Source organism: Leptonotus elevatus, chromosome 14, assembly GCF_054856555.1.
Source record: "Leptonotus elevatus isolate MCC_2025b chromosome 14, RoL_Lele_1.0, whole genome shotgun sequence".
NCBI classification, from domain to species: Eukaryota; Metazoa; Chordata; class Actinopteri; order Syngnathiformes; family Syngnathidae; genus Leptonotus; species Leptonotus elevatus.
In genome coordinates this window covers 11,515,809-11,528,808 of record NC_141252.1, presented here as the reverse complement: position 1 = coordinate 11,528,808, position 13,000 = coordinate 11,515,809, and the positions used below count along the sequence as shown (strand labels likewise).

General features: G+C 40.2%; 1 protein-coding gene across 4 annotated transcripts in view; it reads left to right on the top strand.

The window, feature by feature from the left end:
- LOC147162971 (ryanodine receptor 3-like) overlaps positions 1-13,000 on the top strand; it is a 96,455-nt gene that overhangs the window by 64,486 nt on the left and 18,969 nt on the right. For 3 of the 4 annotated variants that reach the window (XM_086094309.1, XM_086094306.1, XM_086094307.1), the window contains 26 exons: positions 401-621; positions 774-864; positions 1,349-1,489; positions 3,591-3,754; positions 3,847-3,925; positions 4,206-4,295; positions 4,383-4,529; positions 4,594-4,656; positions 4,761-4,836; positions 5,109-5,232; positions 5,303-5,418; positions 5,500-5,567; positions 5,632-5,753; positions 5,890-5,939; positions 6,603-6,663; positions 7,304-7,542; positions 8,101-8,182; positions 8,318-8,448; positions 8,555-8,878; positions 9,353-9,593; positions 9,659-9,746; positions 9,830-9,922; positions 10,847-10,861; positions 12,003-12,173; positions 12,264-12,323; positions 12,402-12,536. In XM_086094309.1, coding sequence (XP_085950435.1) covers positions 401-621; positions 774-864; positions 1,349-1,489; positions 3,591-3,754; positions 3,847-3,925; positions 4,206-4,295; positions 4,383-4,529; positions 4,594-4,656; positions 4,761-4,836; positions 5,109-5,232; positions 5,303-5,418; positions 5,500-5,567; positions 5,632-5,753; positions 5,890-5,939; positions 6,603-6,663; positions 7,304-7,542; positions 8,101-8,182; positions 8,318-8,448; positions 8,555-8,878; positions 9,353-9,593; positions 9,659-9,746; positions 9,830-9,922; positions 10,847-10,861; positions 12,003-12,173; positions 12,264-12,323; positions 12,402-12,536 — 3,192 coding nt within the window. The remainder of the gene's footprint in view (positions 1-400; positions 622-773; positions 865-1,348; positions 1,490-3,590; positions 3,755-3,846; positions 3,926-4,205; positions 4,296-4,382; positions 4,530-4,593; positions 4,657-4,760; positions 4,837-5,108; positions 5,233-5,302; positions 5,419-5,499; positions 5,568-5,631; positions 5,754-5,889; positions 5,940-6,602; positions 6,664-7,303; positions 7,543-8,100; positions 8,183-8,317; positions 8,449-8,554; positions 8,879-9,352; positions 9,594-9,658; positions 9,747-9,829; positions 9,923-10,846; positions 10,862-12,002; positions 12,174-12,263; positions 12,324-12,401; positions 12,537-13,000) is intronic. The other variant, XM_086094308.1, reaches the window with a different exon arrangement.

The following is a 13,000-nucleotide window of genomic DNA, read 5'->3' as shown; positions in this document are numbered from 1 at the left end:
GTTGCAGAGGGTTTCTAGGGTTGACCACATCTCTTATAAAGTTAACTGACAATTGTAGAAAATCGTTCTCTTAACACAATTTTAAATTGATCTTTAATCAGCCGTTAGATAATTATTATTTTTTTTTTTTATTAAAGGCTGATGCCGATATTTGTCAAAATGCTGACTACCCGATAAACGGTCTATCTAGTTTAGGGCCCTGACCACCTACAGTATGGTGAAAGATTTTATACCACAAAAGTGCTGTATTAATTTTTATTTTTAATCGGGTCTAATTGCAATTTTATTTACGGTAAATGGCACTTCATTTATATCACGCTTTTCCACCTTGGGTAGGACTCTGAATCTCGCCAGTGTTTATGAATTCATGAGCTATCAAAATGCAATTTGCTCTCGGCAGGAGGGTCTGTGCACCACCGAGACAGCGTTGGCCATGAACCGTTATATCGGCTCAGCCATGCTCCCCCTCCTCACCCGCTGCGCACCCCTCTTTGCTGGCACCGAACACCATGCCACGCTCATCGATTCCACCCTGCACACCATCTACCGCCTCTCCAAGGGTCGCTCCCTCACCAAAGCCCAGAGAGACGCCATCGAGGAGTGCCTACTCGCTGTCTGCAAGTGAGGAGAACACAAAAAGCACATCACATATCTACATCGCCAGGGCTTGAGATTAACAATAAATCGGATCTGGCTTGTCGCTCAAGTCAGTGACGATGGTTAAAAGCAGCTCAAAGAAGGCGCTCTTATCTCGTTCTCGCCTTTTTCTGCAGGCACCTTCGCCCCTCTATGCTGCAGCAGCTTCTGCACCGCCTCGTCTTTGATGTACCATTGTTGACTGAATACTGCAAGATGCCTCTCAGGGTGGCCAACATATTTTTCTCTTTATATTTGTGTTTAAATCGCTTATTGCATTTCCCTCTGTAGCCTAGCCTGCATACCTCGGAATCCTGCCTATTATCGGACCTGTTCTTCTCTCTGGTACTCTGGTTACGTGCAGTCTTGCAAAATGTTGGACGAGTAAGATAACAGCAGCAAGGAAGGAAAAAACATGTGGATGAAGTATTCGATTTTGTGATTACAGGCTTGTTGGCTCCGCTCAGCCACTTCTTCCGTTTGCGTCCCAGGAAAAAAAAAAGTACAAATGTTATAAGATGTGACTGGCCTGTGAAATAGGGGACCCACTTTTATTTAGACACATTCAGAATGAATTTGCGCTGAGCCTGAGATGCTGCTTCTTTGCGTTTCCACAGCCTCCATGCTTACTGTTAGTGTTCTAATAGAATGAAGTGCAAATTCTGTTCATCACTTCATACTAAATGACTTTTTGTCTCGTTTTGTCCTCCAGCTGCTAACCAATCACTATGAGCAAAACTGGAAGTACTACTGCCTTCCATCAGGCTGGGGCAGCTACGGCACAGCTTCTGAGGACGAACTCCAGCTCACCAAGAAGATCTTCTGGGGAGTGTTTGATTCGTTGTCTCAGAAGGTAAGGCACCATGCTCATTTGCATAGACTATTAGGACTGCCCTACAATTAGGGTTGGACGATTAATCGACATTTTGTCATGATTTCGATTTTGGCTTCTCTCGATCTTTATAATGTAATAATTGAAGAAAAACTATTACTGTGCAGAACGGCGAGGTGCGTTTACAAGTTCCCTACGTTGTGAAATTACATTGAATGCACCATGTTGCTTGTAGCAAGCCCGTAGTGAATCAATGTGACTCTGCCATCCCTAAGCGTCCTCTAAGATGTTTAATGACACCCCAGTTGGACTTAATTATAAAACTAAACACACAAAAATAATTGCATCCACAGTATATTTAAATGCAAAGCATGCTTCGTTTTTAAAACATCGCTAGCCTTGCACTAATGCTAAAGTGAATGGAGGATCCCATTCAAATGCTAACAGAAAGATAGCATCAATTTCGGAAGTGATAGTCCTTCAAATAATGAATAAGAAAGAACATTGTTCTTTGTAGACTCTTTAAAACTAGGATTAGGAGATTGCCAACAACCTTTTGATACAACGTGCATCACGATACAGCGGCGACGGTACGTTACGTATCGCGATACACATGCATCCCGATACATGGCCTTCAAGGCGGTATGTATCCCAGTATTTTACTTGACTTTGCATACATGTTTATGACAACAGTCATATGCATACCCAAATAATATTTTTGGTATGTTGGATGGCAAAATAATGTTAGCACGAGCAGCACTTTCGCCAGCGCCACGTCTGGTCAAACTGTGCACTACGTATCAAGGAGCAGCTTTCAAAGTTGCTCTATTCTGACGCTACTGTATCGAATACGTGTATTGTAAAGAGGTCCACAATGATATATTCCCATTAGTTTTTTTTTAGTTTTTTTTTAGCATTAACCATTTTTAAACGTTGAGAGTACGGTATTCAAACATTATCTTCTCTTGTTCCTATTGTGATATACTACACAGCCAATTACAAAACGATATGAATTATAATTATATGTGCAATTTTATTGTTGTGCAGTTTCAATTAATGTTTTGAAATTTAGATTTTACTGCTCGGCATGGCTCCAGATTGCTTCTGGCTCCCTGCTGCTTCTGTTTTGATGTAACGTAATGGGTCAAATGAAAAAGCCTGCCTACTAAACATATTGGAGAGAGGGTACATCGCCGCCAAGGATTGCGCTGGGAGTCATAATCAGATTAGACCCTATGCAAGTAAATTGCGACAAAGATAGAACTCCTATATGATGTAATCATTAGCAATAGTTTAGCTAGTACGTGTGCTTGTACTGAGTGAGCAGCTGGGATCTTAAAAACTATAAGGAGCTCAAATATTCTAAAGGGAGTCTAAGGAATAAGAAGCAAGAAGATTGTATATACTTTCAACTACAAGTCTCACTACTGAAACAAACCTACAGTATTTATATATATAGTCTTAAGTATTTAATTTAATTTGGAAGTTAAATTAGTAAATCTTTGGAGGTTTTGCTATTTTTTTGGTATTATTATATTATCAATTGTCATACAATTTCAGAGAAACTTCCTTGACATAATACCTGACGACAACATCAACAACTGAAAAATCTAATTCTAGTGTCAAAACTAAATCCTATGGATGATCACGTCTCTCTGGTCGCAAGCAAAAAGCTCAACCTGGTTTTGCGAGCCTGAGACTTTTATATGTGCTCGTTGAAATTTCTCCACCAAGCACATTTTATGTTATTTAGAGTTGTTGGATTGGTTATTTAATGAACATGCATGTGTGCAGAAGACAGCTTGGCATTCATACCGTGAGATATTGTAAATGTCTGGACTCAGCACATTTATCCAAATGCATGCTCATGAAAGAGTCTGTGCAGAAGACCAGCCTAAAAACATCAATATCCGAATGGATGATATTGATCCAGAGCCCTAAGTATGCTCGTGCTTAGGGCTCTCAAGATAATTCATCACATCATCGTCTCTTCTGCAGGCTTCCTCTTTGTCTTGCCATTGCTTCGTTCTCCTCCCAATTTGAATGAGCAAGCAATGAATGACAATGCTTCAATTAGGCAAAGCTTTCTTCTTCAGCTTTCTTTCTTCTTCCTTTTGCGCAGAAATACGATCCAGAGCTGTTCAAGATGGCAATGCCTTGCCTCAGCGCCATAGCCGGAGCTTTGCCACCTGACTATGTGGACGCCGCCATTAGCGGAACAGTGGACAAGCCAATTTGTGTAAATGCTCAAGGCAACTTTGAACCCAAACCTATCACAACTGCTAAGTAAGCCACACTGGAGCTTCATGATTCATGTTTGTTTACAAACTTTGCAGTATGAAAGGAAAAGAAATAAGTAGACTTCTGTCATTTTTCAGCATTGCCCTCCCAGAGAAGCTCGAGCACTTTGTCAACAAATATGCTGAACATTCTCATGAGAAATGGTCAGCAGAGAAGGTATAATGTCACCACAAATGTATGTTTGCAATTCTTGATTATGCAAAAATGTTTGACTATTATTTTTATTGTCATAACAACAAAGTAGCTTGTTTTTGCATCGAGGGGCAATTCCCTCCCATTGTTTAATGTTCACTACCACACCACATGATTCATTGTTGCATCTGCGAAAAGAAACAGCCGAGTAGAATAAAATCCACAAGCATCATTGTGCGGCGGATATTAGGGAACAATGGAGAAGCTGCCTTAGCCGTCACAATCCGCTGTGATTGTTCTCCAGGTGCTGCTTGGGTGGAAATACGGAGACTGTGTGGATGAGAAGGCTAGAATTCACCCACAGCTCAGGACATACAAAGCTCTCACAGAGAAGGTAGGGGAAAAATCATCTTACAATTGTCCAAAATGTCCTGATAGAAGAAAGAACAAAGGTGATTCTTTGTTACCGCTTGATGTGAAGGAGAAAGAGATTTACAGATGGCCAATCAGGGAGTCATTGAAGAGCATGCTGGCAATGGGCTGGAGCGTTGACCGGGCCAGAGATGGAGAGAGCATGTCTCAACAGAGGGAGAATGAAAAAATACGAAAGATCTCTCAGGCCTCACAGGTATGATGAAAAATCGCGCAGACTGTAACGGACACGCCCACACGTTTGTTTTGAACATTTTCAGGCAAATGGTTTTAATCCCAGTCCAATAGACACAAGCAACGTGATCCTCTCCAGAGAGCTGCAAGTGAGTGACCACACGTTTGTTGACTTTTTCTATCAAAGAACAATAGACAAACTACATTTTAAAAAAAAAAATACGGTCTCCTTCTGTTTTGTCTTTGGTCCAAGGGAATGGTGGAGGTGGTGGCTGAGAATTACCATAATATCTGGGCCAAAAGAAAAAAGAGTGACCTTGGAAGTCGAGGTGATTTAGAAATGATGCACTCAATTGTAGTTCACATACATTCAAAAACTCACTAACAAATACATCTGAAGTTTTACAGTCTTATGTGAAAGGTCACCAGTAAATAGTTCAAACCTCTTGACAAGGGCTTTTTTTTGCCGACATGGTAGAGTGCTTTGGCAAGCGTGGTCATTGTCCAGGCACATTATTTTATGCCTCCATCACATTAAGCATCTTCCCTCTTGCTCGCTCGGCTACCGACGACTAATTGGGCGGGCGCTGTGCATTTTTAGGTGGAGGCACGCACCCTTTGCTGGTGCCCTATGAGACGCTGACAGCCAAGGAGAAGGCTCGGGATCGGGAGAAGGCTCAGGATCTCTTCCGCTTCCTGCAAATCAGCGGCTACATCATCACGAGGTGGACACAAACGAGACTAATTCAGGTTCTTTCGGGAGCTCATCGACATTTCGTGCTCATTGTGTCGCAGAGGTCTGAGGGACTTGGAGCAGGACTCCTCCTCCATGGAGAAAAGATTTGCTTACAGGTTCCTCAAGAAGCTGCTCAAGTATGTCGACTCCGCCCAGGAGTTCATCTCTCACCTCGGTATGAGAACGCGACAGATGTGACTATTAGAAGCATGCGAACGATTGGTTTCATTCTAATTTACGTTTACATTTAATCCAGAGGCCATGGCTGCCAGTGGCAAAACAGACAGGTCACCTCATGAGCAAGAAATCAAGTTTTTTGCCAAAGTAAGATTGGGATGGATTTGTGTACAAGTGAATAAATAGCTGATATATGTAAATTTGTTACCAGGTTCTTCTACCGCTCATTGACCAATACTTCAAGAATCATTCCCTCTACTTCCTGTCGTCACCCAACCAGAACCTGAGCAGCAGCGGCTATGCCTCCAACAAGGAGAAAGAGATGGTCACCAGGTCACGCCACTCGTGTGCACAGCATGACAGTAACACTCACTGCATGACAACAAACTTTATTCACGCTCTTTCTTCCAGCTCTTTCCTCGTTGTAACTTTCTCAATTTGTGCCCTTTTCTAACTTTCACACAACCAGCTTGTTTTGTAAACTGGCAGCTCTTGTCAGACATAGGATCTCTCTCTTTGGTAAGCTGTTGTCTGTATGGCTCCATTTCTTATGTCTGTGTGTTTCTTAACTGAAATTAAAGTGCTTTGACTTACAGAACTTATTTAGGGTTTTGAATAAAACAAAACATTTTCTTTAGAATTTTATTCTAGGTACAACAGACCGTATGATATTTTGTATTTTTGTTAGTTTTGTATTAGACGATGAAAAAGACATTTTCAATTTTTTACCTGAATAACAAATAAATACATTTTAAACTCTGGAATGCAACAGTATCCAAAGACATACAATGCTGTATTCTTAATAGTTTTGTGAAAACATTGCATTTTATTTCCATTTCCCATTTGTAATTTTTTCATTCACAGTCTCTCAGAATTGTCTAGATGAACTATGTGTAGCCCGAGTTGCTTCTAGTGGCACACTTTGTACAAAGGATTGCATAGAAGCACTATTTTGTAGGAAATTATATTTGTAAAGTTAAGCACAACCTTACATTAAAACTGGACTATTACTACTGTGGCACAGAAATGTTAATTTAGTTTAATTTATTTTGAAGCTAGTGCAAAACTTTTGAGTTTGTTTTATTTATTTATTTTTTAAGAAACTGCTATTATTTTACATTGTGTTTGCATTAAAATGCTTCTGGAAATGTGTCATAGCTGCTTCCCCATGTTATCTTCTAGGAAGTGACTCAACCACGATGGTGAGCTGTTTGCACATCCTGGCCCACACACTGGATACCAGGTGGGTGTATATAATAATAATAATAATAATAATAATACATTGAATGATATTACTGAAGTCCAAACAAAAGCACTCTTTCAAAAGGAGACAAAACATTGAAAGGATTTGCCAGCTTTTCCTGGCTTCAACTCATTTGTATTGTATCCTCATTAAAATATATTAGTCAAGAAATGTTCTTATTGCTAGAGTGTCTTGTGGGAGACACTGGCATTAGCAAAGAGCATACTCTGGCATTTAATTAAGCAAACAGGTTGCATGCAGCATATGATGCCCAAGGCTTCCAATGCGCTGCTTGTTAATGCAGCTCACACATAATGAAGGCCGTATTGTCTTGCCTTTCATTTCTCCTTTCTACTGGAACACATCAAGGCCTTGTTATTCATTTAACTATGAATTATGAAATGCTGAAAATAGGCAAACTAATCATATTAATGCTTTGCCTACAGTGTTTCTGTACTCTGCGCTAGCAAAGTCACCTTAGATTTAATGTATATATTTACGTAATTTATTGAATAAATCACTCGTGGTTTCTGTGCAAGAGGTGGTAAGGTGGACGGTCATACTGAGAAGTGCTGTGCTTTACATGCCAAGGGTTGTGTAGTCATTTATTACCCAATATATTGCTTTGCCACTATTGCAGGACAGTAATGAAGTCGGGCTCTGAATTGGTGAGGGTCGGGCTCAGGACGTTCTTTGAGAATGCCGCCGAGGATCTGGAGAGAACGTTCGAGAACCTCAAGCTGGGGAAGTTCACTCACTCGCGCTCGCAGATGAAAGGCGTGTCGCAGAACATCAACTACACCACGGTGGCTCTGCTCCCCATCCTGACCGCTTTGTTCGAACACATCACGCAACATCACTTTGGAATAGATCTGCTTTGTAAGTTCTCACTGTTAATATATGACCGAGCACGTGCACGGCAAATGTGACGCTTGTTTTATTTTGAGAAAAGTGGAGATCTTTTTGCAGTTCCTTTTACTGTAAATGCACTTAGCGCGTGACAATCTCCAACAAGTCCTTCCAGCATGTAAACCATGCCGCTCTCTCAACTACTTTCAAATGGAATGAGGGAGCCACTTCTAATGTCTAATGTCCCATAACAGCAGAAATACCCTCTGCTATCTGCGCTAGATACCAAAATACCAAAAGAAAGAAAACGTTTGACTATGCTTTGCGCAAAAGTTGCGCTGGGAATGAAAATAGGGCCCTGATAGTGTATTTCACAATATTGAATAGTAGCTATGATACATTTCAAGTCATTTAACTCTCTAGCAGATTGTCTGGCTTAAATTGTATTTCATTAAAAACCTTAACATTTGAACAATGGCTTTTCATCCCTGCCAGCTACGAAGAAACAGTTTGGACATGTTCCGTCAAGGACAACTCATCTGTTACAAAGTGATTCAGTTTGACTTGTTTTGTTCTTTTCTGTTCCAGTGGATGATGTCCAAGTGTCCTGCTATCGGATCCTAACCAGTCTCTATGCTCTGGGGACTGGAAAAAACATCTACGTAGAACGGTATCTTTATTCATTCACTGCCACGGCAGTTAATTATTTATTTTTATTTTTTTACGTCTATAGCCGTCAATGGCACTGAATGAATACTGGAGTTGAGCAATTGTAAATCCATGCCACCTTCTCTGTGCCCCCCAGACAACTGCCAGCTCTCGGCCAGTGTCTGGCCACCTTGGCGGGGGCCATGCCGGTGGCTTTCCTTGAGCCAATGCTCAACATGTACAACTCCTTCTCAGTCTTTAACACCAAGAGTGGCCGTGAACGAGCCAGTAAGTTACATGTTGTCCTCTCAAGGTGCCAAATCTGCAGTGATTCTAAATAAGACCCGTTTTGAACTATGTTGCTTTAATGTATAATCCACACTGGTATCTTTAGTCCTTGGCATTCCGGACTCAGTTGAACAAATGTGTCCCGGGATGCTCCGGCTCGACGGGCTCATAAAGGACATCAACGACATGGCCGAATCGGGAGCTCGCTACACAGAGATGCCCCATGTGATTGAGGTGGTCCTGCCCATGCTTTGTAACTACCTGTCCTACTGGTGGGAGAAGGGACCTGAGAACCAGCCAGCTGGTGGCAGTACCATATGCTGTGCCACCGTCACCTCTGAGCACCTCAGCCTCATTCTGGGCAACATCCTGAAAATCCTTAACAACAATCTGGGCATTGATGAGGCCTCGTGGATGAAAAGGATTGCAGGTAGGCACACTGCATTGAGCCCTATGACTTTAATTTCCTAAACATCTCATCTTTTGGATGTTGAACAAATACAACTATAAATACAATACATGCTTATTTGTTTTTATGTTTTAATTTTTTTTTTTTTTTTTATGTATTTATTTTTTTAGACAAGATCTTCTTATGGTTGTTGAATAAATGAGGTTAAATTATATTTACTAAAGGAAATAATGACATACTTAAAATACAACTATAAATACAATACATGCTTATTTTTTATTTGTTTTTATCTTTTTTTAATGTATTTTTTTATGTAGTTTAGTATTTTATTGATTTTATAGATATTGTTTATAGATTTTACTAGGTTTTATTTGTATGATCGTGTGTGGATTTTAATGTGCAGCACTTTGGAAACGCTTGTTTATGAAATGTGCTATAGAAATAAAGTGGATTGGACTAAATACACCCTCTATTTTCCCATTTTTGCATTTCAAGTGTACGTGCAGCCCATCATCAGCAAAGCTCGCACTGACCTGCTAAAGAGTCACTTCCTGCCCACCCTGGAGAAGCTGAAGAAGAAGACGGTGAAGGTGGTGGCCGAGGAGGAGCTTTTGAAAGCAGACAGCAGGGGAGACACACAGGAGGCCGAATTGCTCATCCTGGATGAGTTTGCTGTGCTCTGCAGGGACCTTTATGCCTTTTACCCCATGCTCATACGCTATGTGGACAACAACAGGTTAGCTCAGGATGAGGGAGCTTTTCAGGTGGACAAGGTCAAAGTCAAATGTCCCTCTGCTGCAGGTCCAGATGGCTGAAAGAACCAGATGCTGACTCAAATGAGCTCTTCAAGATGGTTGCTGAAATTTTTATCCTCTGGTGCAAATCACATGTAAGATTGTAGATTGGACATAGATTTATCTACAGATTCATCAGTTTTTATTTGTCTTTGTTTTTTTTTTGTTTTTTTTACAGAATTTCAAACGAGAGGAGCAGAACTTTGTGGTCCAGAATGAAATCAACAATCTTTCCTTCTTGACTGGAGACAATAAAACTAAGATGTCAAAGGTTTGTTTCTTATCCATTACACACTGCACTTTGGATTATATATTGCAATAAATTATGCGTGAAGGCACTATCTAGGTTAGCAATCGGAATAAAAACAGCCGTTTACCGTAGTCATGTACAGATGCAGCTCAATAAATTAGAATATGGCAGACTAGTGAAATAAGTTAAGTTGTTCAATTCAAAAAGTGAAAATGACTATATGATTATACTGAGCCACTAAAACAGAGGGAAACAATTTACTACCTAATTTCCATGTTAAAAAAATAATAATTTTTTTAAACCTTTTCATTAGCTCTGATCACCAAACCAATCGCAAAAATTATTACAAAAAAAACAAAAATCATAACAAGTTTCACTCTGTTTGAAATTCTTCTATATACTGTAATGATTTTCAGTGTTTGGATTGAACAAATGAAATAAATTCCATTTTCCACACTCATTTATTGACTTTCATCTGTAGATGCTTTACTCACTATGTTTTGTTTCACAGTGTCATTTTCTCCCCAATGAGTCCTGTTTTCCATTGTGTATTGATGACGGAAGAGTCTGATCTCTTTCTATGGCCCATCTATTATTTCTGTTGGGTCCAAGACTAAGCAAAGTGAAAGTGGTTTTCTCTATTTGCCTCATTTGTGCATGTGGAAATACTCTTGTTTTCCTACCAGTCAAACCACTCTCCTTCAAAAGCTTCTGAATCAAAAACAGGAAAAATTAGGAGAACAAATTACATCAACAAGGTTATTCTAAGAGTGTGTAATTGTGTGCGTGCTTTTCTATGCATCTAACGCTCATCCATTAGAAACAAATATTTCTGTATATTTGTCATTGCACACAAGTGGTGAATGTGTGCCTCCATTAACGGTCATCCTTATCCGCTATCTGCCTGTCTTTCTCCCTTCCTGTCTCTCTCTCTGTCTCATACAGTCCTTTAAGGAAAAGGTAGAGTGATGCAGCGCATGTTTACATGACAGCTTATTGGCTCATTAAGCTAAAAAGCCAATAGCGCATTGTGCCTCTGTGCTTTGTAATTTATAGTGAAGTCTTATTATTATGTCCCTTAATCTTATTTGTGTCTTCTTATTTGTGTTTTCTTCTTTCATAAATGTGTGTCACATAGAGAATTTCTTTGGTTCTTTTTATTGTCTTTAGGGGTGAAATAATGATGTCTAGACCCTTTGTAGCCAGTTGTGCTTTTGTTTGATAGATTGTGATGTACTGTATTTGGGCATAATTGCCTCAAGTGTGTATAATTGTGGTTATATGTATTAGGTGTGTTTGTATGTATGTTTATGTCATTGTGAATATGCACGTGGACAAAATTGTTGGTTAATAATAATAATAATAATAATCTGATTTAACAGAATGGACTCATGAAACAGTTGACAAGCCACAAAGCTCCTTGGAGAATGTGGACAGACGAGACAATGCTGGAACTTTTTGGCAGGTCACATGAGCTTACCGGGAAAAGAACACTGTTCCTACTGTGAAACATGGAGAAGAAGAAGATTGTGTTGTGTTCTGGGGCTGCTTTGCTACGTCTGTCACAGGGTGTCTTGATTCTTTGCAGGGTACAATGGAAGACTATCAATGTATTCTTAGAAATGTGCTGCAGTGTCAGAATGCTTGGCCTTAGTTGACACAAGTTACAAAAATAATTTGCCTCATAAGGTTGTGCACCAAAATATTAAGGGAATCAGGGGACGTCCAGGCCTGTTTCATGAGTTTGTTTAAAAAAATAATAATTGTGTTGATCCAGAATCCAAAGCAATGTCTGACTTTTATTGGCTACTTTTCGCAATTTGCTATTACTGTTGTCAGATTCAAGTAACAGTATTTCTCTGACCACTGTGGGTTTTTCTTACATCAACAGCATTTTGTCCACGTGTGTAAGTACAAGTATGCTTTGTTTTTACAGAGCCTGCTGCTTCAACTAAGCTAAAATCTGGAGTTTTTTTGTTTTTTTTAACCATGGTTTTTTGTTTTCTCTCCCCGAACATCTTTCTTTTTGAATAGAGACCACCTGTTGGTTGATTGTGCCAGGGATGGGAAAACATTGTTTTGTTGTTGTTGTATTTTTCAGTCTGGGGGACAAGACCAGGAGAGGAAGCACAAGAAAAGGCGCGGCGAGTTCTACTCCATCCAGACGTCACTGATCGTGGCTGCTCTCAAAAAGATGCTTCCAATCGGCCTCAACATGTGCACCCCAGGGGACCAGGAGCTCATCTCCTTGGCCAAGACGCGCTATCTGCTGGTCAGACTCAAATCCACTCATTCCACAAGTGTGCGGCTTTGATAAAACGTGAAATGTTATGACCGAGTTGGTGAATATTTGTTTTTACAGAGAGACACAGACGACGAGGTCAAAGATCACATTCGGCAAAATCTTCACCTCAGAGAAAAGGTAAGAGGCATACAATAGCCGACCCTGCAAGATGTACGTTTGCTCTACCTGACATGTTACTTGGATGCTTGCTCCCAGTCGGAAGACCCTGCTGTGAGGTGGCAATTAAACCTTTACAAAGATATAATGATACGAGGCGAGGGCCCCCCTGATCCTGACGGGGTGGTAGACCGTATCCAGAGGATCTCTGCTGCCGTTTTTAACCTGGAACAGGTAGAACATTTGCATTTTTTCACACTGTCTCAAAGTGTTGACAGCAAACAGCTGTGCGTTAAGTGGAGGGCAATGGACACTGGAAATATGCTGTTAAGTGTTTTATGCTACAGTTTTTGTGGTGGAAATCTGTGAGCATCAAAAAATGATTGTTGCTCGTTTAACTCATTCACTGCCAGTCCAGTTAAAGTGGATTTTTGACATATATAGCCGTCAATGGCACTAAATGAATTTGGAGGACTATCCGAGTGCACAAGTATCTGACTCTTAAGACATCATTTTATGTGGCCCGCTAAAGCAAATAAAATGTGTCCACTTCATGTTTCTTGCTCAGCGGATTTGTTCTTTTTATCATGACAGATGATCTGGACAAAAATGTTAATTTAGATATGACAAGCATCTGTTCTCATCAAATCTTTTCTTAACATGACTTGAACAATAGTAAATTTGGTGGCCACTATTTT